The sequence below is a fragment of the Astyanax mexicanus genome, chromosome 4 (assembly GCF_023375975.1).
Source record: "Astyanax mexicanus isolate ESR-SI-001 chromosome 4, AstMex3_surface, whole genome shotgun sequence".
Lineage (NCBI taxonomy): Eukaryota > Metazoa > Chordata > Actinopteri > Characiformes > Acestrorhamphidae > Astyanax > Astyanax mexicanus.
In genome coordinates this window covers 16,222,307-16,249,606 of record NC_064411.1, presented here as the reverse complement: position 1 = coordinate 16,249,606, position 27,300 = coordinate 16,222,307, and the positions used below count along the sequence as shown (strand labels likewise).

At 38.8% G+C, this 27,300-nt stretch overlaps 4 protein-coding genes across 10 annotated transcripts in view; 3 read left to right on the top strand and 1 right to left on the bottom strand.

The window, feature by feature from the left end:
- The window catches only part of LOC125801196 (zinc finger protein 271-like), a 173,161-nt gene extending 146,437 nt beyond the window's left edge, over window positions 1-26,724 (top strand). For both annotated transcript variants that reach the window (XM_049477529.1, XM_049477530.1), the window contains exon 2: window positions 21,861-26,724. In XM_049477529.1, the coding sequence (XP_049333486.1) occupies window positions 21,980-23,338 (1,359 nt within the window). In that variant the 5' untranslated portion in view covers window positions 21,861-21,979 and the 3' untranslated portion in view covers window positions 23,339-26,724. The remainder of the gene's footprint in view (window positions 1-21,860) is intronic.
- The window catches only part of LOC111188839 (NLR family CARD domain-containing protein 3-like), a 453,074-nt gene that overhangs the window by 53,609 nt on the left and 372,165 nt on the right, over window positions 1-27,300 (top strand). For 3 of the 6 annotated variants that reach the window (XM_049477134.1, XM_049477131.1, XM_049477130.1), the window contains exon 2: window positions 14,216-14,312. In XM_049477134.1, the coding sequence (XP_049333091.1) occupies window positions 14,263-14,312 (50 nt within the window). In that variant the 5' untranslated portion in view covers window positions 14,216-14,262. The other 3 variants (XM_049477135.1, XM_049477129.1, XM_049477133.1) reach the window with 2 other exon arrangements.
- The window catches only part of LOC125801516 (uncharacterized), a 302,660-nt gene that overhangs the window by 38,834 nt on the left and 236,526 nt on the right, over window positions 1-27,300 (bottom strand). The gene's annotated exons all lie outside the window — the stretch shown is intronic.
- The window catches only part of LOC111189331 (zinc finger protein 239-like), a 239,193-nt gene that overhangs the window by 107,857 nt on the left and 104,036 nt on the right, over window positions 1-27,300 (top strand). The gene's annotated exons all lie outside the window — the stretch shown is intronic.

Below are 27,300 nucleotides of genomic sequence, written 5' to 3'. Positions count from 1 at the left end.
AGTGTCTAAAAAACAGAGTAAAGTAAGGAAAAAGGCTAAAATAATTCACAAAAGAGCTACTGGAAAGGCTGCTGCTCAGTACGGCGCCGAAAGTGAAACAGTACGGCGCCGGAAGTGCAGATATTGGGTGTGTAGTGCAAGTCCGTTTGGAAGGGACCAGTACTTTGTGCATTGTAGCGCAGAGTTTCAGTACTGTATTAGTGGGGGGTCAGGATGCTGAGTGAGTGTGTGCTGGGGGCAGGATTGGGATAGGGGGTAGAGCAGGAAGAGAGTTCAGCATCCTCACAGCCTGATGAATGGGGCTGTCTCGCAGTCTGCTGGTCCTCGCCCCGAGACTCCTCAGTCTCCTCCCTGATGGCAGCAGGCTGAAGAAGCTGTGTAGTGGGTGGGAGGGATCTCCTGCCAGACGAAGGGCTTTCCGTGTGAGGCGGGAGCTGTACAAGTCCTGAAGGGAGGGGAGAGAGGTGCCAACAATCTTCTCAGCTGCTCTCACGATGCGCTGGAGGGTCCTGCGGCAGGATGCTGTGCAGGCCCCGTATCACAGAGTGAAACAGCTGGTCAGGATGCTCTCGATGGCCCCTCTGTAGAAGGTGGTCATGATGGGGGTGGGGGCTCCAGCTCTTCTCAGCTTGCGGAGAAAGTAGAGACGCTGATTTGCCTTCCTGGCCAGTGATGCTGAGTTGTGCTCCAGGAGAGGTCCTCTGTGACGTGCACATCCAGGAACTTGGTGCTGCTCACCCTCTTCACAGCAGTTCCATTGATGGACAGAGGTGTGTGCTGTGTGTGAGTTCTCCTGAAGTCCACAACAATCTCCTTGGTCTTATCTGTGTTCAGAGAGAGATTGTTGTGTTTGCACCAGGAGGCCAGGCGGCTCACCTCGCTCCTGTAGTGTGACTCATCGTTGTTGCTGATGAGACCCACCACCGTCGTGTCATCCGCAAACTTGACGAAGAGGTTGGAGGTGTGTGCTGGTGTGAAGTCATGGGTCAGCAGAGTGAACAGAAGGGGGCTCAGCACACATCCTTGGGGAGCCCCTGTGTTCAGTGTGATGATGCTGGATGTGCTGCTGCCAACCCGCACTGCCTGTGGTCTTCCAGTCAGGAAGTCTAACAGCCAGTTGCACAGTGAAGTGCTCAGCCCCAGACTGTCCAGTTTGTGTATGAGCTGTTGGGGGACGATTGTGTTGAATGCTGAGTCAACAAACAGCATTCTGACGTAGGTGTTCTTCTTGTCCAGGTGTGTGAGGGCTGAGTGGAGAACAGTGGAGATGGCATCATCGGTCGAGCGATTTGACCGATATGCAAACTGGTAGGGGTCCAGGGAGCGGGGAAGCGAAGACTTAATGTGATGCATGACTAGTCGTTCGAAGCACTTCATGAGGAAGGGGGTGAGTGCAACTGGACGATAGTCATTGAAACAGGATGGCGATGCCTTCTTTGGGACAGGGATGATGGTGGTCGCTTTGAAGCATGTGGGAACCACCGCCTGACTCAGAGAGGAGTTATAGATGTCAGTATAAACCTCTGTGAGTTCCCAGGCACAGTCTCTCAGCACACGACCCGGAATGTTGTCAGGCCCAGGAGCTTTCCGAGCATTGATCCTGCTGAATGCTCTCCTCACACTGTCTGGGGACAGCGTCAGCACCTGGTCACCAGGAGGAAGGATGGATTTCTGGGCGGCTGTGTTGTTCAGTGGCTCGAACCTTGCGAAGAACCCATTTAGGTCGTTCAGCAGAGATGTGTCGCTGTCACAGGTCTGTGGATGTGGTTTATAGCCTGTGATAGACTGGATCCCCTGCCACAGGTTCCGTGTGTCTCTACTGTCACTGAAGCATTGGGAAATCTTCTTTGAGTACAGCCTCTTAGCTTTCCTGATCCCGCGGGTCAGGTTGGCCCTGGCTGTCCTCAGGCCTGCCTGGTCACCTGTTCTGAAGGCTGCATTTCTAGCTTTCAGGAGCTTGTGGACCTCTCCTGTCAGCCATGGTTTCTGATTTGCTCGAACATTGATGGTCTTGAGGTCGGTTACATCATCAGTGCACTTGGTGATGTAGGCAGAGACAGTTTCTGTGTACTCCTGAATGTCTGTGGAGTTGTTGTGGGTGGCAGCCTCTCTGAACATACTCCAGTCTGTTGTGCTGAAACAGTCCTGAAGTGCCTCTGAGGAACCCTCTGGCCACACTCGTACCTGCTTAAGAACTGGTTTGGTGACTTTAACCAGTGGTCTGTAAGCTGGCATTAGCATAATGGTGAGGTGATCAGAGGCTCCCAGGTGGGGGAGGGGGGAGGCTCGGTAGGCTCCTCTGTGTGTAGTAAAGACCTGGTCCAATATGTTGTTACCCCTGGTTGGAAAGTCTATGTGTTTAAAAAGTCCAGAAAACACACTCTTTGGGTCTGCATGGTTGAAATCTCCAGCCAGAATGAGAAAAGCATCTGGGTGTGCTGTCTGCTGCTCACTGATGTACTGGTACAGTTCATTCAGTGCTTCACTCCTCACGCTGTTGTTGGAGGTCGGAGGGATGTAAACAGCAGCGATCAGCACGGCAGTGAAATCTCTCGGTAGATAGAACGGACGGCACTTGATAATCATCAGTTCCACTACCGGTGAGCAGTGTTTACAGACCACAACAACGTTCCGACACCAAGCATCGCTGATGTTAACACAGAGTCCGCCGCCGCGGCTCTTACCTCCGTCAGCTAGCGCGCTGTCCGCCCGATAGCATGTTAGCCACTCTAGCTGAACGGCGTGGTCTGGGACGCTGTTGTTGAGCCAGGTTTCAGTAAAAACATAAACACAGCAGTCTCTCACGGTCTTCTGAGTTGACTGAAGTAAGCGGATGTAGTCCAGTTTATTGTCCAGAGAGCGTACATTGGCCAAAAGCATGGTGGGGATAGCTGTCTTGTGTGGGTTAGCCGCTAGCCTCGCTCGGATACCCCCACGCTTACCCCGCTTCTGCCTTCTCGCCTCGCCTTCTCGTATAACATTACACACTAAATATAACACTACACACTAAATATAACACTATACACTAAATATAACACTACACACTCTATATATAACATTACACACTAAATATAACACACACACACTAAATATAACACTACACACTAAATATAACACTACACACTCTATATATAACATTACACACTAAATATAACACACACACTAAATATAACACTACACACACTAAATACACTCTGTGTGTGTTCTTGTTTTCAGATGGCTGTGATTTCACTCTGGATCTGAACACAGCGCAGCCTAATCTCTCTCTGAGTGAGGAGAACAGGAGGGTGGAGTTTAGAGAGGAGCTGCAGTCGTATCCTGATCATCCAGAGAGATTTGATGTGTATCAGCAGGTTCTGAGTAGAGAGAGAGTTACTGGTGTTACTGGACGCTGTTACTGGGAGGCTGAGTGGAGGACTGAGGGATATGGAGAAGCTGCTGTAGCTCTGAGTTATAAAACCATCAACAGGAAAGGATATGCATCAGTATGTGGGTTTGGACAGAATATAAACTCCTGGAGTCTGTTCTGCTCTGATAACAGATACATTGTTCGTCACAGTAATAACAGAATTGTTCTCTCCACTCCTCCCTCCGGCTGTAGGAGAGTAGGAGTGTATGTGGACTGTCCCTCCGGCACTCTGTCCTTCTACAGAGTCTCCTCTGATACACACACACACTCACACACACCCTCACACACTCTCACCCACTTACACACATTCTACACCACCTTCACTCAGCCCCTCTATGCAGGGATTAGGGTTTATGATTCTGGCTCCTCAGTGCGTCTGTGTAAGATAGAATAACCCTGTGTGTAACAGAGATTCGATGTGTGTGTGTGTGTGTGTGTGTAGGAGGGAGAATGGTTGTATAAATATAAGTATGTAAATATTTTATATAGATGATTTTGTATTTTTTTCCAGAACCTTTATTTTAATTACTGTTATCTTTATTCACTACTGTTATTATTGTTAATTATTGTTTTATTTTATTGTAAAATTGGTTCATAATAATAAAGCTAAATAAATGAAGAAAGGTGAAGAGGAGTCTGATGATTTTTTGTGTGTTTTGCTAAATGAAATTTAGATTTAAAAAAGTGTCTACTGGAATTAATGTCACAATTGGTGCTCTAACAGCGGCACTGACCTTTCCATAGTAATTAGTAAGTGCTATTTGTTGGGGTAGTTTAAAGTAGGGCTGGACCTGAATATTCATGTATTGGGATATTCGCTTGTTGAGTAGGTATTCTGTTTTTAATTTTGGTATTCGATATTCGGTTTTTTTTCCTCTTTCCAGAGCTCCACCTCGCTCTAACATCACACTTCCGTTCAGGTTAATGGGGGTATAAGAGAGGCAAAATTCAGAGAAGCTCAGCTGTTTGAAAGCATTTCAAATTGAGTGTAGACAAGACAAAAGCAGTGTGCCAAATATGTGATATTTAACTAGCATATCATGGCGGCACATCAAGCTTGAGGAACCATCTAAATGCGGTAAGTATTATTTCTTTAGGGTGTAAAAAAACATGATTATTCCTGCTAGCAAACTTATCTTAATAGTGTCTGCCATGTATTACCATGATGAAGCTGCTTCTGTCTGACATTAAAAGTAATGATATACATGATAAAAAAAAACTTTCAGGCACTTCAAAACTGATTTATATAATAAAATGTAAGGGGTAATGTGGCAACAGGAGGGGCTAAATCAGTTACAAAAAGCCTAGCCTACAAGAACGATGTCTGAATGAATGTCCTCTAATCTAATATCATTTAACATGGTTTAAAAATATAAAATAATTTCTAAACAAACAAACTATTTTATATTGAGCTTATAGCCCAAGTGCAAAAACACAAAAGGGCTATGCACTGCACAATCATTAAACCCAAATAGACCAAGAACAGTAACATCATTTACAATGACTTTCCTCTACTCTAATGTAATTAACAGTGTTTAACAATATAAAATACTTTCTGAACAAACTTTTTTGTTTGTTTTTAGGCAAATAGAAATTCACTGGGCCGGCTTGTGCAGTAGCGGCGCTCCTGGTCTGCGTATGCAGCGGAGAAGCCGTGGTGTGGGGCAGCAGAAATTCTGGGGTAAAAACTAAAAAAAAATCTGGGGTGAAAACGTCTCATTGGTCAGAGCACGCAGTGCAGTCCGAGCACGCAGCACAACATAAGGAGATATAATGCACTCCATATATTCAGGACTGAAGTGGAATAAATGATACTGTACAGATATAATCTGTCTCTAGTAGATATTTAATGAGAAATAAGAACAGTGTGAATTTAAAAAAAAAAACAGACGCCTTTTACAGACCATTTTCTTGAGCTCGTCCCGGCCGAGGAAAGGGGTGGGAAATGTTTTTTTTCGGGGCCGGGGGTCAGTAGAAAATTTTGTGTTGAATTAAGGGGCAGTGAGTCAATTTCTTTCGTACTTTAATCCGTTTTTAATCCGTCTCTTAGTCTCTTACACTCTTGTCTTTAGAATATTTGCCGGAGAGCACGACATTATGATATTATTTTAGATTTAATTCAGTATTGTGTATTGCATTTCTCTATTTGATGTAATACTCTAAGATAATTACTTACATAGCATATTGATGTTGCAGCATCTCAAACTCTAATATGTATAAAATTAGACGCTGTTCTCTTTAAAGGATTTAAATCAGTGTCGGCTGTTACCTGGACATCCTACTGCAGTGTGGGTGGAGAGGCTTTCTCTGAAGTTTAAATTAAGTTTTTTTTTTTTTCCATTTTCTCCCCAATCTACACAACCAATTACCCAACCCACTCATTAAGACTCCTCCCCCTATCACTAGTGATGCTCCAACACCAGGAGGGTGAAGAAGACGAGCACACGCCTCCTCCTGATGCAGCATTGCAGAGTAGCATCACAGCGCTAACGCTCGGAGGAAAGCGCAGCGACTCGGTTCATCAGGACACTTGGAGAAGCTGCTTGTTCACTCTCTACTCCACTTAATCATTTGTTTAAAAAAGGTTTGAAAATAGACATAAAATGTCTATAAAAAGTTTTGGAGGACATTAAATGTTTTTATTTATATTCACAAAAATACTGATTTTAAAATGAAGTTCAGAAGAGCGTGATTAAAATTTGTATTCAGTAAATTGTTTTATTCACTATATTTTTTATCTATAGTTGCAGATTTAATTAAATATGTTTTATATTATTTTTATTAAAATTCAGATTTTCAGTAATGTTTCCTATCAAATATGACACCTTTTTATGTAATGCTTGAATAGATATCCTCAAGATTTAGGCAGAAAATTGACAAAAAAAAAAAAAAAGCTGGCTAATCATGCTAACCTAAACTACCCTTTAGAGTAAATCCCATCCTGTTTAGATTATGTAGGACATATTATATTTTTGTCTGTAGGATTGACTGGCTTTCTAAGTGCTTGAGTCTAGTGGCTACATAATTTGCTAACAGAACAACTCTTCTCTTGTGAAAAAGTTTACATGAATTATGCTAAAATAGGTCTGTACTTAAGCTGTGTTATTTTGGAACCACTAATTTGTACTTGATTTCTACGTGTTTATAATTTAAAATATATAAATGCGCACTAAATTTATACTGAGTATACTACTTATGTTATTTCCGCCACTACTTAATATAATTTAAGTATATTTTTTGTACAGCTGAACATTAAAACCATATTAAAAGTGTGATTTAAGAGTGGATTTGATATCACATTCATTTTGAGGAGAGAACATAAACTGAACAATGAAAAGCTAGATATCTTATTACAAACATCAGCTGTTAAAGTTCTTTTACCTAAAATAAAATAAACACAACTAAAATAAACTTTCAAAGTAAAAGAGTTTTAACACACAAAATGAGCAACACAAAATTTGACTGAAGTAGTTTTATTGTATGCCCCCGGACACACTTATTAAAAGTGAAAATGTTTTACAAAGTAATACTAAGTATATATTTTATTAAGTACATCACTAGTACAAAATTAGTACAGCCAAATAAAGTATATATTTCATCAACGTATACTGGAATACAGATTATATAGCTAAAATGTAGTATGTAGTATAAGCAGAAAAAGTATACTTTAATTATTCTGCATATAAAAGGGTTAGAAATGGTTTTGAGGTAGCTTAGCAAGCTAGACAGTACCACTGAATGAAGCCTATCAAGTTCAAGCTACATATTAACTACCTTGTTTTATAGAACTATAACATGGTAATGGCTATATGTTTGTTTGTTTTTTTTTTTTTACATTTTTTGAGTCTGGTTCAGCTGCATAATGTTAAGATCTGATTTAGCTTAGTTTCTAGGGATGTGGTTTTGTACTTTCCTGTGTGTCTGACTAGCTTTCAACAGAATGAATTTGAAAAAATGAATTTGAAATAATATATAAAAATCTACATTGTTTAAGTACTTTAAGTGTAATATTTTAGTGTTGGTTTAGTTATTGCAGGTTTTCTGTTATGTGTCTTTAAATTATAATTAAACGGTCAGGCTGAGTTGATATTAGCTAATATTTCTTTCTTTGCAGCTGCATGAAGAGTGTTTGAAAGAAATGAATCAAATATAAAAAGTGCAATATGCTGTGATGCCACATTCAGTAAATGTTGTGTAATTAATTATACACAGTTTGTTTTACTGCACTTTCCACACTTTATTTTCCTTTTACTTTGTCTTAAAGGTGACATTAATCACACTCATGTTTATTTTACTTATTAAATTATGTAATTCATTAATTACAATTATTACATTGAGTAATTCAGGGTTTAACAGTAAATCAGGTGAGCTGCTGATGGAATAAAACTTTTGCACAGTACTGTATAAAATAAAAATGCAAATGTGGAATGTGAAAAAATATGCTCTGAAACTCACTTACAGTCCTCTCTCATCAACAACTTCCTGCAGCACAGAAGAGGAACAACCTTTTCTGTTCACTAAATCTTTGTAGTCATCTGAGGGGGCAGAACAGGAACGTGTTCCATCCATCACTCCCATAATCTGAGGTAGACGGGAAGTTGCCTCAAATCTGCTTACCAGCTCCAGGGCTTCGTGTTCATTTGGGACTTTATTGATTGTTGATAGGAGACTGTACCATACCTTTACAAAAATAGATATACACATTTCTTAACTGTGCTTTTATGAATGTCAAACTGGTTGGCGGTAACGCGATACTCGGCACACGAGCCTAGTTTATACAACAAAACAGCAACATGTATAACTGCTAGAACAGAGGCTTTAACAGTATGTACTGCAGGTGTGAGATAACTTTCCATTATATAAAAATAAAACTTTGTTAAATTAAATAATAATCATTTCCTTTTTTACACACTTTCCCTCAACTTCATACTCTGTAAGGTCAGTTGTATTTATTTCTGTTTAGATTCTTTGTAGAAATGTATGAGTAATGTAACCATAATATAATAAATAGTTTGTATCATCAAAGCTAAATCATCAAACTAAGCTATGTTTCACACAATAGTACAGTTATACATAGTCATTTAATCTATTTTGATATTTTTGGTGGCATAAAACAAAAACATAACATGCTTTATATATTTTTTTTAAATTAAAAGTGTGAAATTTTCCCTTACCCACTAGTTTGATACTACAATAAGCATAGTGACAATAAAAAGACAACAAGCAAAATGAGTCATTTTAAGAGAGAAAAGTTTATTAAATTCAAAAGAGAAACTGTTTATAAAAGGAGCTAACGCTGCCTCCAGCCGTGCTGACCGGAGTTCATCTCCCCTGTTATAAGAGCCTCTTCCCAGGCCGGTAATCACGTTCATCCCTGGCAGGGTATCTGCACATTTTTAAAGCTCAAATTTAATGACTTTTAAGACCTTTTTAATACCTCTGAAAAGAAGAAATAATACTACTGCTGTGGCAAAAAAAAATGACACACCAGGTGACAGTATACAAAAAAGTTTAACTGAATTAAAATAAGAAATTCAGTCCACCTTACAGAACATTACTGACTTTCTATTAGCAAAAATTATTTCAAATAACTATCAAATAAACATAAAAGTGCTCTCTTTTAAGAGAACTCGACAAAACAGCCTTTACAACCTTTTTACCTACAAAAAACAAAAATATGTAAGTTTGAAGTTTCAGCTTGTTCCGTACCGTTCAGCACCATACTTCTGCCAGAGATAATCTATAAAACATACAGTTGTTTGACTGTGTTTTTATATGTCTCTCATGTGTCGCAGTTTTGGCAGTCTTCTTATTAATTTCACTAGTTAGTATTAATAACTGCTCTCTCTTTTCTGTTTTGCTCGTCTCCTTAGTGTGTGTGACTTTATCAGTTTGTTGGAGTTTCAGTACTTATTAGCTTTCTTATTATTTTTTTATCTATATAAAACATTTAGTAGCAAAATATAGGCTATGACCTATGACCTGGGCTCTAGCTATCCTTTAAGAGAATAAAAGATCCTTGTGTTTAATCAATAGTAATGTGTTCTCCTGTGTTTGTTGTCCTCAGTTCTCTTGTTTTGTTTACCTCCCCATGTGCTCCTTGAGGCTTTGTTGTGTTATCCATTCAGGGCACAGTAATCGTGTCATATGATGATGATCCTGGGTTGGGAAGCTTCTTTGTTTTGACCAGTTCCACATACTTTACATTAGAGGGTCAAACTTCAACTGCTCTTTCAATGGCCGGCAATTTGTTTAAGCCTCTGGTGGCCACTGAAAGGTAAAGGGAATACTGAGGATTTTGTTGCAGAACTTCAGTTCTCTCTTCTTGCTGGTGAACAGTTGAAGAAAGAGTGTGGGGCTCTGAGCACTTTCTCAATCTGCCACATCAGGAAACCACTCTTGAAAGAGTTCTCAGAGCGTATGGAGGACAGAGCTTCCTACAATTTCACATTGAGCCACTGAGCCACAGCAAATTGCTCACCATATTCTTTTTGTTGTATGAGCTCAACAAACTTCCAATTTACACTACCGTTCAAAAGTTTGGGGTCACTCAAACAATTTTGTGTTTTCCATGAAAAGTCACACTTATTCACCACCATACGTTGTGAAATGAATAGAAAATAGAGTCAAGACATTGACAAGGTTAGAAATAATGATTTGTATTTGAAATAACATTGTTTTTACATCAAACTTTGCTTTCATCAAAGAATCCTCCATTTGCAGCAATTACAGCATTGCACACCTTTGGCATTCTAGCTGTTAATTTGTTGAGGTAAGCTGGAGAAGCAGCTCCCACAAGTTGGATTGGTTGGATGGGCACTTCTGGCATACCATACGGTCAAGCTGCTCCCACAACAGCTCAATGGGGTTCAGATCTGGTGACTGCGCTGGCCACTCCATTACCAATAGAATACCAGCTGCCTGCTTCTCCTGTAAATAGTTCTTGCACAATTTGGAGGTGTGTTTAGGGTCATTGTCCTGTTGTAGGATGAAATTGGCTCCGATCAGGCGCTGTCCACTGGGTATGGCATGGTGTTGCAAAATGGAGTGATAGCCTTCCTTATTCAGAATCCCTTTTACCCTGTACAAATCTCCCACCTTACCAGCACCAAAGCAACCCCAGACCATCACATTACCTCCACCATGCTTAACAGATGGCGTCAGGCATTCTTCCAGCATCTTTTCATTTGTTCTGCATCTCACAAACGTTCTTCTTTGTGATCCAAACACCTCAAACTTGGTTTCATCCGTCCACAACACTTTTTTCCAGTCTTCCTCTGTCCAATGTCTGTGTTCTTTTGCCCATCTTAATCTTTTTCTTTTATTAGCCAGTCTCAGATATGGCTTTTTCTTTGCCACTCTGCCCTGAAGCCCAAAATCCTGCAGCCGCCTCTTCACTGTAGATGTTGACACTGGTGTTTTGCGGGTACTATTTAATGAAGATGCCAGTTGGGGACCTGTTAGGCGTCTGTTTCTCAAACTAGAGACTCTTATGTACTTATCTTCTTGCTTAGTTGTGCAACGCGGCCTCCCACTTCTTTTTCTACTCTGGTTAGAGCCTGTTTGTGCTGTCCTCTGAAGGGAGTAGTACACAGCGTTGTAGGAAATCTTCAATTTCTTCAATTAGACTGTTTTCAGGTGTTAACATGATTGCACAAGGGTTTTCTAATCATCAATTAGCCTTCTGAGCCAATGAGCAAACACATTGTACCATTAGAACACTGGAGTGATAGTTGCTGGAAATGGGCCTCTATACACCTATGTAGATATTGCACCAAAACCAGACATTTGCAGCTAGAATAGTCATTTACCACATTAGCAATGTACAGAGTGTATTTGTTTAAAGTTAGGACTAGTTTAAATTTATCTTCATTGAAAAGTACAGGGCTTTTCCTTCAAAATTAAGTACGTTTCAATGTGACCCCAAACCTTTGAACGGTAGTGTACATTCGGTCCATCCATTGACAAGGAGACCATTTTCTTTTGTACACTCATGCCAATAAGAAAAATAAAAAAAGAATATAAAAATGCGCAACATGCGTAACACTTTATGCAAAGTTATGATAAATTATGTCATCCTTTTACTGATTCTCATGTTATTTTAGATGTGTTGCTATTTTAATGTATTTCTTGTATGAAAATAGCTTGGTAATAAATATTCTTATTTTAGGCTAGCAACAATGGGTCCATGCCAAACATAAGAGACCAATAAAAGTATTTTAAATATATCAGGTATCAACAATGTGTTTAATTTTGATGATTTGTTATAAGTTAAATAGCATATGGCCTACGTTGAAACATTCCAACAAGTCATCTACTGTCGAATGGCCCATAAACTGCGAGCCAAAAAAACGGGACCGAACGTGGGGACTTCAGTGGTTCTGTTCAGGCTCTCGTCAGACATAATGACAAACAAATCTTCATTCTCTCGTGAGATGAGCTGCTTCTTCTTTTGTACACCATCAGATGGCCAACTCAGTGTCATGCAGCCACACCCTTGTCTCTGGGTCCAAGTCAAATAGGCCAGATACTGAGTATTTTTTTTTTAATAAGTATATTTACTTATTTTAAGGAAGACTTGAAGCGGCCGACCCCAGTGCACAGACGGTTCAGCAAGGTCCATAGGTGGCGTGGCAGGTCTTCTCCTTTTACACCACCTCCTGGATCCCTGATGAATTCTGGGATGTGGGAAGGCCCAGCTGTTTCTCAGCTGCTTTTTAGATTTAAAAAATCCAAATAATTTGTACATTATATCCATTTCATACATACCATTAGTAACTGTTAATCAGTTTTCTTCAGATACAAAGTAAATATAAATAAAATTTTCTTCAGATACAGTAGTATCTTCTAGTCACCGGGGAAAGCGCCGCCACACCCCCACTGACAAACCCGACAGAGAATTTCAGCATCCTCCACGTAAGCCAGGAGGTGGCAGGAGGGTTGCCTTGGATTTTATGTCCTTGGAAGATTGATTACAACAATAAGAGGCAGGAAATCATAACGGAGGACAGCATGAAAAGGAGGAAAAGAAAGAGAGAGAAAGAGAGAGAGATTACAATTTAACCAGAAATCTTTATATCGAGGGGGGGTTAAAGCTAGTCACTTTGCTAGTCTCAGCTAGCTAGCTAACGCTCTGTTTACATGGTCTAGCTACTGAAAATGTGAGATTTTGCTTTTTTAAATATTATCTCAGGAGTTTCTACGCTGTGCCCTCTCACTGACATGAAATATTGTTCTCTTTTGCAATCAGGTATGTTATATTCTGTGTATTATAAGTTTTGGAATGTAGCGTTTCACTTAAAATGTCACCTCTTTGTGTGGTAAATGTTATGTAAAAAGGCTGAAGCTCTAACCGCATGGTCGGTTGTATTAAATTTGGTACACCATGAGCTATTATGAACTTTTTATTGTGATATAGCCACTGGGTAATTTGTTTTATCTACATTTTGAGAAAATAGTTTTATTTTTATATATTTATATATTTGTGCCAATTAATATGTATTGAACCTGAACAGTATTGCTGAATATTAGAAAATAATATAATGTGAAATGTGTTTTGATTCCTGTTTTATACTTTTATAAATATTGTATATTTTTATATAACCTAATTTTATATATTATTCATGCAGTTACTGTTAACCAGTCTGCGCTGATAGCTGAAGGGGGAGGAGTTTCTACGCTGTGTCCTCTCACAGACAGAAATATTGTTCTCTTTTGCAACTTAACCCTTCAATAAATAATGACAGTGAGCTCAAGCTGTTTAATGCAGTTATGGAAAACAGAATCATCATGAAAAACTAATGAAAACGTTATAAAATGTGTATAAAGTCAAACATTCCATTCGGCCCTGTGATATGATTGGCTGACAATAGCCAAAAACGAACAGTAGCTCCACCCACCCAGCGTCTATTCGCTGAGAGAGAGCAGGGGGGCGGGGCTTAGAGGGAGAGAGATGTGACGCATCGAAGGAGAGAGTGAAAGTAAGTTCAGTCTCCGCCATTAGAAGAGGACAAAAGCCCGGATTCACTCGGTAAGTTCAGAACTGAAGAGAATGTAGAACAGAACCGTGTAGCTTAAAGTCAGAACCGGTTCTAAAGGTTCCTCAGATCCAGAACCGGTTCTTTAAGCTCAGCTCAGTGTCCGATTCCACTGGAAGAACCAGGATCAGCATGGAGATCTGAACCGGGCCTGGATCAGACCTGGACCTGGTCTAGATCAGACCGGCTGGAGAACAATCAGCTGTAACAGATCAATAATGCTGTAAACTGAAGAGAAATGCGCAGATATAGATTGATATTTATTGATCACAGTGTAGTTTATGCTGTTTAAAGCGCATTACTGCTTAATGTGGGCTTTGATCTGTTGGGGAGATAAAAACACGGAGCTGCTATAAAGGCGTGTTTATATGCAGTAGCGCTGTTCAACCAGCAGGGGGAGCAACGGAGCTCAAGATCACGTGGTGTGTTAGTGTTTTTAATCCTGCTGTTTTATATTATACTTAAATAATCTCTCTATTCTGATTCAGTAACATAATAATAATATCATTATTAATAATAGAACAGTGTGTAGATTTATAATGTTGTGTAATGCAGTAATATTACTAATAATAATTAAATTATAATAATTATAATAACAGTAAATGTTTCTGTAATCTGTAGAATAATGTGTAATGAGGGTAAATCACACTGTTATGTATCGTTCTCTGTTTGTTTTGTTAGTTTATCAGGTTTTGTTTAATGCAGTTCTGATGATAATGTCATTATTGTAAGAATAAAGGTTTTATTGTAACGGCTGATCTGTTCTCAGGGGTCGGTGTCGGCAGTGTTCAGCTGTGTGTGAATGAAGAAGAGTAAATGATGGATCTTCAGAACTCCAGCAGTGGAGGAGGACCTCCTGTCCTAAAGTGAGTAAATTAAGTGATGGGTTTAATATGTAAAGTAGTTTTGTATTGTAATGGTTTCAGCTCTAATCCTGGAGCTGTGATCTGCATATTTTACAGTTTTAAAATATTGAGAACAGAGTTTCTCCTGGACCAGAGTCAGAACCCTGTGCTGTATTTAAACACAGAGAAACACTTAACAAACAGTAACAGTAACAGTATTAGGTGGTTGCTGTAGTGATATTATGCTGTTGCTAGGTGGTTGCATATTTATGTTAAAAAATATGGTCCATATTTTTTAACATAAAAGTGTCGATTTGCTCAAAATCTGGATCGGATTAGTCTGTAGTGAAAGTGATCTTTGGACCAGATCCATTGTGAGGATCCGTCTCGGATTTTACCACACGCTGTCTGGGTTTACATTAGTATTAGAAATGAGGAAATCCTGATGTGCTGCATTTATATAGATCAGATGGAAGTGACTGGGTTTGATATTAAAGCTGTGGAATGAAGAAAGACTTGTTCTATTCTAGGCCTGGACAATAATTTGATATCTGTATTTATCGCAATAAGAAATGTTTCAATAATGGGGACATCATTTTTGTGGTATATCGATATGTATTATTTACACGGACAGGCATTTTTTACTGGTGTAAGCTCGCCCCAGAGTTGAACACAGTCTCCGTAGCTGAGCTATGTCTGTGCGTGATGACGTAATTACACAGGCACGTAGCCAGATAGGCTAGGCTAGGCTAGGTTAGATTTGGCTAGGCTAGGCTAGGCACCCCAGCAAACATGCCCACACTGGGCCAATGAGGGCCCAATGTGGGCCAACACATCGGCCCCGTATGGGCAGCCCACAACGGGCCATTGGGGATTTGCACATCGGTGCGGTATCGGCCCCACGCCATCGGCCCCATATGGGCAGCCCAAATCGGACCATTGGGGATTTGCACGTTGGTGCGGTATCGGCCCCACGCCATCGGCCCCATATGGGCAGCCCAAATCGGACCATTGGGGATTTGCACGTCGGTGCAGTATCGTCCCCATATGGGCAGCCCACTTAGGGCCAACGGAGATTTGCTCATCGGGACGGCACCAGCACCATGGCGTCGGCCCATTTCAGGCAGCCCACATTGGGCCAATGGAGATTTGCTCACCAGTATAGCGTCGGCCCCACGGCGTGGGCCCTTTTCAGGCAGCCCACATTTGGCCAGCGAAGATTTACTTCTCTATGCAAAATCAACACCAAAGCATTGGCCCATTGGGCCAACAGTGATTTGCAGAGCTCTAACACACACACACACACACACACACACACTGACTCATGCCCTCAGTGGAAAACCAATTGTGGCCCCAAATTTTTAGAACTGTGCAATATTGAACAGAGAACACCTTTCAAGGAAGAAAATTTAAAGCTGTGCTATTGGCACTTTGACATTTTTTGCAACTGGCTGTAAAACAATTAAATAAATAACACAATTTAAAGTGTATAGTAAATTAATTAATTTATTACAAAGTATCATGTATGAAATATAAACAACACACAACATTATTTAAGTAAATTACTTAATAATAAATCCCAAATTTATATTTTAGCATGTAGATAAACATGTACTCCATAAATATCTCCATTTGCAAAAATAGTATTTATAATGAACAGTATGATATAAATATCAAACATAATACAAAATAACAAAGAATTATACAACTTAAATTAATATATATATATATATATATATATATATAAATAAACATCAATAAAAACAGCAAATCATATTCTTGAATAAATACTTAAATGCACTAGACTGATGTAGTAGATGAATAATAAACTGATACTATTATTGCTACTGGAACAAAGCCTCTGGGGTGGGTTTCCCAAAAACGAACAACCTTAGCGAATAACGAACGAACTAACGAATGACGTGAGTAAAGAACGAGCCAGTTCTGCGAGTGTTTCCCAAAGAGCTTCGCAACGTGAAAATTAACAAAGGAGGTTAAAGAACGTCTTTGTTGAATCCTCCCCGAAACAGTGCACTCAATCGATCCACAAATATCGATTATTATGCAGTATTTATTCAGTATTACACCCTAAAATGTAAAAAAGTGTTGTAATCATAAATATTATACATATTTTGAAATTTAAATTACAAAAGGATGTACTTTGGCATTAATAAAATACTCCTACAGATACATATGGCTAAATAAATAAGTCATATGTTTATATATAAATGTTTAATAAACATTAAACTTTTTTTACTTTTTTAAAACTATTATTGTTAATATATATATATATATATATTATATTAATAGATATTGTACTAATATTATTAATAGTAATATTGATAATAATATTAATTTATTATTATTATAATTATTAATAATATAAAAATAATATAATAATACATATATGTATGTTCCGGTGTGTGTGTATATATATATATATATATATATATATATATATATATATATATATATATATATATATATATATATATATTGTGTGTGTGTGTGTGTATATATATATATATATATATATACACACACACACACACTGTAAAGCTCCAGCTCATCCTAAATCACCATCTCAGTTGGGTTTAGGTCAGGGGATTGGAAAGGCCATGCACCTCTTTGTTAACTTTTGTTAATTCCATATGCGTCAATTAATTGTTTTCATAGTTTTAATATTAATCGACAATGTAAAAAAAATAAATAAATAAAAAATGAGACGTGTCAACTTTTGACTGGTATTTATATATTTGCGAGCTGACACACCCCAGAGTTTGCCCAGATGAACGGCCACAATGTTGGTTAGAAGCACCTAAATAAAGAATAATATTAAATATTACCTGCACATTCACCGATACCCTTTACAATACATGTAGGTGTGAGTAAAGACACTGCAGGCGTCCCCTGCACCGGACCTACAGTACCAGGAATTTTCCCAATAGCATGGAAATATATTGTATTGTGCTGTAATTCCCGGGCTGGTGGGAAGTGTATATAAGTGTGTGTATGCCACATAACAGCCTGATTACAGAATCCACGGACTTGGTGACTTTGCAGCTTTGCTTAGACCGTGAGCATCATCTGCAGGAATCTGGATTTTAATAATTTATGGGTTTGATTGGTCAATTCCAGTATGCCCAGTTAGACTACACAGAGAAAGTTGGCATTATAATATAATATAATATAATATAATATAATATAATATAATATAATATAATATATGATATAATATAATATAATATAATATAATATAATATAATATAACTCATTCACTCACTTACTCACTCATCGTCAACCGCTTTATCCGTTAAGGGTCGCGGGGGGGTGGCTGGAGTCTATACCAGTCGGCATCGGGGGGAAGGCAGTATACACCCTGGAAACATATGGTGAAACATAAATAGCCTTTACAGTCACTGTGTGTGACTGGTAGTTACATTCTATGAACATGTGAGGTGGCCGATATCAGGATATCAGGTTCACAAAAATACCAAATCTTTTTAAAATGATATCTTTCCCTTAGCTTAACTGGCTATCTTTGCATTAGCTTAACTGAATATCTTTTCCTTAGCTTAACTGGCTAGCTTTGCATTAGCTTAACTGAATATCTTTCCGTTAGCTTAACTGGCTATCTTTCCGTTAGCTTAACTGGCTAGCTTTCCCTTAGCTTAACTGGCTATCTTTCCCTTAGCTTAGCTGAATATCTTTCCCTTAGCTTAACTGGCTATCTTTCCCTTAGCTTAGCTGAATATCTTTCCCTTAGCTTAACTGGCTATATTTCCGTTAGCTTAGTTGGATATCTTTCCCTTAGCTTAACTGGCTATATTTCTGTTAGCTAAGCTGGCTAGCTTTCCCTTAGCTTAGCTGGCTAGCTTTCCCTTAGCTTAGCTGGCTAGCTTTCCCTTAGCTTAACTGGCTAGCTTTCCCTTAGCTTAACTGGCTAGCTTTCCCTTAGCTTAACTGGCTAGCTTTCCCTTAGCTTAACTGGCTATCTTTCCCTTAGCTTAACTGGCTAGCTTTCCCTTAGCTTAACTGGCTAGCTTTCCCTTAGCTTAACTGGCTAGCTTTCCCTTAGCTTAACTGGCTAGCTTTCCCTTAGCTTAACTGGCTATCTTTCCCTTAGCTTAACTGGCTAGCTTTCCCTTAGCTTAACTGGCTATCTTTCCCTTAGCTTAACTGGCTATCTTTCCCTTAGCTTAAGTGGATATCTTTCCATTTTCCATTTCCCTTAATATTTCCCTTAGCAAGCCATTGTTCCCTTAGCTGGTTATTGTTGACATACTTGGATATAAAGTTAACTTACTTAACAGCAGTCTTTCTCCAAGAGCCGAGATAAGCTGCCAACTTGGGAGCCCCTCTTGTTATTTAAATGTGAGGTAAATTCTCATTCTAACTTAGGACAATGCTAACTTTTTTTAGCACAATGCTAACTTCGACATAGCTACCCTTATAATGCTACAATAACCTGAGAGTGGTAACTGCATTAGCACCACATTAGCGTATCTTAGCAAAAAATAGAAAAGCGTATAGTAGAACAGAAATTATAACTTACCTTTCAGTCACTTTGACAGACCAAAGTCACTCACTGACCTTGCCTTTAAGCTTGATCGTTGCTCTGTGGTAAAGGCACGTGCAGGGAGGGGGGAGGGGAGGGGGTGGATTCGTTGGTTACATGATCCTCACAATTAAATATCACATGCAAAAATAAAAAAATATGTAACTTTTATAACCTTGCTGGCTTACACAAAGTGTACAGTCAAGCACAAAAACATTTATAATTTAATATTTTTATTTATTTATTATCAGCACTACCAATAATAAAGGTGAGATTATGAATCAGCACCATGGAGCAAATTCGTAGCTATCCAAAATATTAAATAAAAATATTTTTATAAATAAAAATGTATAGCTATACAGTATATGTCTTGAAAAATATGAGATGTTACTATGTGTGTGTGTGTGTGCCCCTCCAAAGGTCTCTGCACAACTCTGCTGTGGTACCTTGATTTTTCTCCACTTTTGGTTTAGAAAATCTTTCAGAGCTGATACTACATTTCACACAGTGTTGCTCCTATCCACTAAGCTAGCTAATCTACCTAGCTCTCACAGACAAAAACAATAAAAAATATTCAGATACCCTTCATATGAACTTGTTATGACACAAACTTTCAGATTGTAAAATATTGTATGGTAAATTTGGGCTGACCCAGAGTAACCTATAGGATTTGTGTGGGCATGCTCACATATGTGTGCGTGCTGCCCACATATAACCCACAATGTCTACAGTGTGTAAATGGTGCAGGCTGAATTAGGGCTGACCCACAGTGGCCCTGCATGAGATTTGTGTGCACATGCCAAAGTGCAGGTTGCCGACATATAACCCATACCGGGTATGAAATGGCGCAGGCTGAATTTGGGCTGACCCACACTGGCTCTGCATGGGAATTGTGTGGGCATGCCAGAGTGTGGGTTGCCCACATATATCCCACACTGGCCCTTCAGGGTGTGAAATGGTGCAGGCTGAATGTGGGCTGACCCACAGTGGGCCTGCCTGGGATTTGTGTGGGCGCATCAAAGTGTTGGCTGTCCAAATAATTCCCACACTGGGCCTACAGGGGCATTAATGCACTGGACCAGTTTAGGCTAGCCCACAGCGGCCTTTTATAGGATTTGAGTGGGCCAGCCAATGAACAGGCTGCCCACAGAAAACCCATGTTGGGCCTGTTTGGAATTTTAATGGGCTAGCCCCTGCCCACTGTGCCCGCACTTAGCCCACGAAGGGCCGATGTGTAGCTTTTTGCTGGGTAATAATGCACTCCATATATGCAGGATTAAAGTAAAATAAATTATACTGGACATAAACATATATAAAATGTCTCTAGAAGATATATAATAGGAAATGAAAACAGTGTGAATTTTTCTTTTGCTTAAAACAGCAAGAAAGTACTACCCTGAATGTGATAATTAGGGGTGGGTGATATGGCTCCATATTTCAGGGTAATATAGTTCATGATATTCAAAAATATTGGCAACATTATTTCTTACGATATTTTATGGCATACTGCCTTATTAAAACAGATTAATGTCATTTCTGGAGCTGTGATTGTATGCAGATAAATTATCCCATAAATGGTCCTACACCTGAATAAAAAAAGTAATATTATCTAATTTCTAGAACATAAAAACAGGAAGGGGTAGGTCGAGACTCTTCATCAAGCATATACATTTAATACAGGCTTTTTCTGCTTCCGGTCACTGAAATTATTGTATTGAAAAACTAAATATTTGATTATAAAAGGTGAGGGGTAGAGATATACTGCAAGTCAGAAAATTACAAAGATATTTATAAGATAAAATGAGATACACTTTGTTAGAGCAGTATGACATATTTACAGCTAGTGCTGGACGATATGGCCAAAATTTATATCACGATACATTCCTTAATTTCGGTCGATACAATATAATTTCGATATCGATATAAATATTTGGAAGGCCTCAGAAAAACTGTTAGGAATCCCTGCAATGGAAATCTGTACCTATTACTGTCTTTAAAGCCTCCTCTCATAAAAAACTGTATAATACTTTAGAAATTAAAAAATGGTCAGAATGAATTAATGCTCACCTTTATTTGCATGTAGCAATATAAAAACATGACATCTCTGTCAAACACAAACCAATAACCTATTTACATTTTACCAATATAAATAACTTTACATTACAACAGAGGCAGAGCTTCTTATCCTTTTGTAAACATATTTAACAGATCAAAACAAAAGTGCCTCATCCTGGATAAAGAATGCAGAAAGCCTTCATTTATATAAAAGGAACACGATATCACCGTCAAATAAACAAACCTATATCAACTATAAAAAACTTCGATACAACATAAACTACATAAGTGCTTCAGCCAGAATAAGGAAGATATTGTGTGTAGTGAAACTGCTTGAGGTGGTGGAACAGATTAGATGCATTACCGTTGCTAGTCAACTCCACTTTCCGGCACAATTGGGAGCAAGCTGAAGTTTATCAGACCTTTGAAAGCCGAACCACTGAATTAGACCTGCCTCCCTCAACTATCTCTCCTGTTTAATCACTTGTGGAAGCATCAGGTGTGCTCATTCTGCATCTAAAATCTAAAATTCTGCATCAGGGCCGAGCCTAATCGAGGAACTCGGTTCGGCCGCACTGCGCTCCGCTCGGCTTCATAGCGGGGGGTTCTAGGTGTGGACCGGAGCGCAGCCGAGCTTCAAGTTTTAGTAGTATGGATTATAGTGTAAAGTGTGATACTACTAAAGTAGTAGTATAACACTGTATTCAGTGCTCAGGACAGCAGCAGTGTTTCTGCTACATACATTTTGCAGCTGCAGCCTGCTGACAGTCAAGATACAACTACATATTAAAATGTCTGTGAATTTATAATGGGATAAAAGTACTGAAGCCTTTATTGTAGTATGAAGGTGTCCCAGTATTTTTCTCCATATAGTGTAACTAATGTAGGTAATTCTTTTTGGTTAATTGACCTGCTTTTATTTTAATACACAAAAAAAAATTTCTTTGTTTTTCCAGAATAAACAACCAGGATATTTAATAAAGAACAGTGTTAAACTGCTGAAAGAGGTGAAGCACAAGCCATCCAGAAGAATCTCCTGAAAACGCAGAAATTGTTTGCTACATTTCACAGACAGATGGAGCCAAGTCCCGACATGGAGAAACATCAGCACTCTATCAAGAGTTTTACTAAACAGAGTACTCTCAAAAAACACCAGCGCATTCACACAGGAGAGAAACCACATCACTGCTCAGACTGTGGGAAGAGTTTTAATCAACAGAGTAATCTCAAAAAACACCAGCGCATTCACACAGGAGAGAAACCGTATCACTGCTCAGACTGTGGGAAGAGTTTTAATCAACAGAGTACTCTCAAACTGCACCAGCGCATTCACACAGGAGAGAAACCGTATTACTGCTCCGATTGTGGGAAGAGTTTTACTAAACAGAGTAATCTCAAAATACACCAGCGCATTCACACAGGAGAGAAACCGTATCACTGCTCAGACTGTGGGAAGAGTTTTAATCTACTGAGTACTCTCAAACTGCACCAGCGCATTCACACAGGAGAGAAACCGTATCACTGCTCAGACTGTGGAAAGAGTTTTACTAAACAGAGTAATCTCAAACTGCATCAGCGCATTCACACAGGAGAGAAACCGTATTACTGTTTCGACTGTGGGAAGAGTTTTACTCAACAGAGTGATCTCAAAAAACACCAGCGCATTCACACAGGAGAGAAACCGTATTACTGCTCAGACTGTGGGAAGAGTTTTACTAAACAGAGTGATCTCAAAATACACCAGCGCATTCACACAGGAGAGAAACCATATTACTGTTTCGACTGTGGGAAGAGTTTTACTAAACAGAGTAATCTCAAACTGCATCAGCGCATTCACACAGGAGAGAAACCGTATTACTGTTTCGACTGTGGGAAGAGTTTTACTAAACAGAGTAATCTCAAAAAACACCAGCGCATTCACACAGGAGAAAAACCGTATTACTGCTCCGATTGTGGGAAGAGTTTTACTGAACAGAGTAATCTCAAACTGCACCAGCGCATTCACACGGGAGAGAAACCGTATTACTGCTCAGACTGTGATAAGTGTTTTACTACACAGAGTAATCTCAAACTGCACCAGCGCATTCACACAGGAGAGAAACCATATCACTGCTCAGACTGTGATAAGTGTTTTACTACACAGAGTAATCTCAAACTGCATCAGCGCACTCACACAGGAGAGAAACCGTATTACTGTTTCGACTGTGGGAAGAGTTTTAATCAACAGAGTCATCTCAAAAAACACCAGCGCATTCACACAGGAGAGAAACCGTATCACTGTTTCGACTGTGGGATGAGTTTTAATCAACAGAGTAATCTCAAAAAACACCAGCGCATTCACACAGGAGAGAAACCGTATCACTGTTCAGACTGTGGGAAGAGTTTTACTTTACAGAGTGAACTTATATTACATCAGTGCATTCACAAAAGATAGAAAAGTATCCCAAATATGTTCCTCTGCCATAAAAAATGCAAACCTTAAATCTTTCAGACAGCCAAAAACACCTCATCATGCACAAAATCTTCACTCTGTTACAAGAACTTCATTTAAAAATGGCTTTTTACAGGTTCAGAAAAATGAATCTTATCCAGAGATGATGTTTACTGAATTTCATGCTGTGTTTTTATGTATGTTTGTATACCTACATTAGTTAATGCCTGCAGAGCTCTTCAACACTTAGTGTTGTGTTTTAAGAAGTTTTTACACACAGAATCATAAATGGTACCACTAACAGCATAAACTAGGAACATACATTTTTACAATTTTTTCAGTGATATGCTGAATAAATAGTAAAGCGATGATGCTAGCTCAGAGTAAAATCGTATATTAAATCTCAGCATTAGCTTTAGAACTAATAATAAACAAAAGTGAGGATTTTATCATTCTGGGACATTTTTAGGTTTAAAAATTGAATATGCTTTGCCATAAGTAGGAAATGATCATTTGGTCAACTTATGTCATTTACAGCCTTAACACATTCTCAATTGTTTACATATAAAAACTTTCTTTATTTTTTCCTCCACTCCACGTTTGTAGTTTGTAGTTGGAGCGAGGGCACTGCCAGTGTTTGCTCCAGATGTTAGATTAGCATTACTTAGTCTTTTAAAATTTAGATGTCGTAGTTTAAAGGAGTAGAGTATTCTTAGGAGTAGAGAATATTCTTAGCTTGCAACAAAAGGCCAACAAAATCCTTTTCAGAGTTTAAAAAAAAAAAAAACGGTCTAGCTGTAGTTTCCATACTGAAAGCAACACTCAGCAGGCTATGCAGCAGTAAGACTGCAGGATCCTTGATTCCCTCTACTGCACATGTGTCAAACACAAGGCCCGCGGGCCAAATGTGGCCACATCCAAGCGAGAGCTTGTAAGATCTTAGTGTCTATAATAAATAGGTCAGAAGCGTTCTTTGACCAAAAACTACTTTTCCCACAATGCTTGATTGTATTACCCGCGAAGTTACGGCTTACTGCCACTACACGGCAGTGTAGTCATTGATGTGGAAACCCTGCCGGAGGGAAGGCGTAACTTCGCGGGTGGAATTGAGACATACAAACGTTTATCCCATAATGTCCAGAAAAAGAGAAGCTGATGCAGATGGACGGCTGTGCTTCAAGGCGAAAGACCGGTATGCCTTTTGTGTTACGAAGAGTGTTACTGACCAAAATAAACGCTTGTTAGGAGAGATATAAGTTCTGTGTAAATATTTATAAGACAATAGCTGACAAAATCTGTTTTAATGACGTTAATAAACATCACTGTGACAGCGCTAGTCACAGTTTCACCGCAGCAAAGGAGGAGCACGTGAATCACTTATCTAACCAGCCTTTACTGATTTCTGCCCCCAATAACCCTTTCAATAACCTCTAATAGACTTTAATAGTCTTCAGTAGCCTTCAACAGTCTAACCTTGCAGCCGTGGTGTGTTCTAAACTCCGTAGTTATAAACATCCTGAGGTTAGCAGCGCGCTAACTGACCTGTTTATAATGTAATCCGAGCAGTGACTCCGTGACGGCTGCTCTAAACTGCTGCTGTTAGCTGCTCGGGCTGAAAGATGAACTGTAGAGAGCTGTATTATTCGGTTAGTGGGGTTAAAATCTTTATTTTCTACACAGAAGAATTTTAAAAACTGTAAAAACGCTCCAGACTGGCTGAGCTGAGCCCTGTAGCCCGTGGCTGGGCTGTAGCTCTGACTGAGTAAAGACTGCGGGCTTGTGCTGCTGCTGCTGCAGCTCCGACTAGTGGTTGTATGAGGAAATGCTAAATCTGTCACATGTTCTTAACAGCTCACAATTTTTAATTTTATATTTATTAAGCCTTATTTCAGTATCAAACGTTTTGATCAAAGTTAATGTAACTTGTATTTTATGTCATTCCTATTCACTTGACTAGTTTGGTTCTTGATTGATGGAGTTTTTGGATTTCATAACATGACAAATTAAAAGGATTTATGTTAATAGAGCAACAAGCAAACATTTTTTCCATGCAACTGTAACATTTGATTGAATAAATAGTATATTGAGAGTTATTTAACATTAAGGAGTAATTACATTCATTTTATATTACATTTGGTTACATTTTATTACATTTATAAGTTACATCTGGCCCTCAGTGGACAGCCAATATGCCAATGTGGCCCTCGGCCAAAATGAGTTTGACACCCCTGCTCTACTGGTTTTCTCATTGGTCTATGGTTCAGTCAGTCTGATTAAAAATCTGCAAGTTAATCTATAGGGATATTTGGTTGTGTTGTGTTGCTAAAGTTATATACTCTGTTATCTTTTCGTTATTTGGTATCGTTTTGCTAAAGGGTTTTTTTATATCTCTAAAGGCACTAAAAATATCTAATCCATTTACTTTATTGATTGTTTTATCCAGTACCAGCTATTATCGTTGTTTTACATCACCTTATGTATTTACTCATATTCATATCTATGTGATTCAATAAAAGGCTTTTATATTGCAAGATCTGCAATCTTATCTATTCTTTCAACTTAAGCATTTAGCCAAAAGCTTTTGTGCACAGCCAAACATACATTCAAGCAACCACTATATACAGTGCCTTGCAAAAGTATTCGGCCCCCCCTTGAACTTTTCAAACTTTTGCCACATTTTGGGCTTCAAACATAAATATATGATTTTTTTGTTTGTTTTTTGTGAAGAATTAACAAGTGTGTAAGAATACGGAGGAGTTTTGCCTTACTATGTTCATTGTTCATTGATTAAAGGGTTAATCTGTGTGTAACTAAATCAGCATTTCACTTAATCAGTACGTTATTCAAGCATTTAGCACGATTCATGATGATTCAAATTGTGACTTAGAATGTATGTATATTGTGTCCTTGTGCTCAAAGCAAGGCCGTTTTTCTTGCAACTTAGCACGATTGATTTTTTCCAGCAGAACCATGAGTTTCTGTACATGTAATCTATAGTCTGATAAGGTTGGGGTGACCGAGTTCTCGGCTGATGTATAGGATGAATAACTGCTTATCAGTATCAGGATCCGGGGGGTGTGAGGAGCCTCCTCACACACCATTAGACTGAGGCCAGGCGAATGCCTGTTTTTATTAGACTCTCTGTCTAGGAAGAAGAGTAGAGTTGGGCGGGAGAGCTTCTCCCGAGAGGGACTACAGAGCCACAGGTCCTGTTCACACAGCCGAGAACTCTGGAAACACCAACTTTTCTCACCTTTGGGGTTTTCCTCTTATTTTCACCTTTTTATTTCAATTCAATTTTTCAATAATCTTTTTACTCAATTTTTGATGTATCCAAAAAAACTGTTTTGCTCAGAAGATTCTTTGAATAAAATCTGACGGAACTACAATTTTGGACTGGATCTCTTTTTCTTCTTTATGACGTATCATGCCAGATACATCTTAATTCGAACAGAAGATCAATAATCTTTCAATCGTGAAGTGGAACGAAATTTATTGGATACACATTATGTTGAGATACTCAGTATTTTGAGAACATTGGTATTTAACTTGTGTGAAACTGACACCAATAAATCCATAACTCCTGCTATTTACTTACATAGAAGTGTTTTTTTTCTCAGTAGCTCAGTCGCTGTGAAGTGTGGAGAATAGTTTTGCAATATATTGATTATCGCTGAATCGCAGTTTTGAGATATCACCGTGCTTGAAAAGTGCTTGAATTTTACCTTGTAAAAGGTGTTTGAACCCTGTGTTTAAAAACCCCAGCAGCACTGCTGCACCTGATCTACATGTACCAACACAACACACACGAACACGTCACCACATTAGTGTCAATGCAGTTTTAAGAAATATTTATCACGAAAATAAAGCTCTCTGGCGCTGGGAATTAAATATACAGGGTAAAATTTAGGCTAATCGGATATGCAGGTGAAAAAATAAACTGTGAAAAAATATGTGTGTGAATA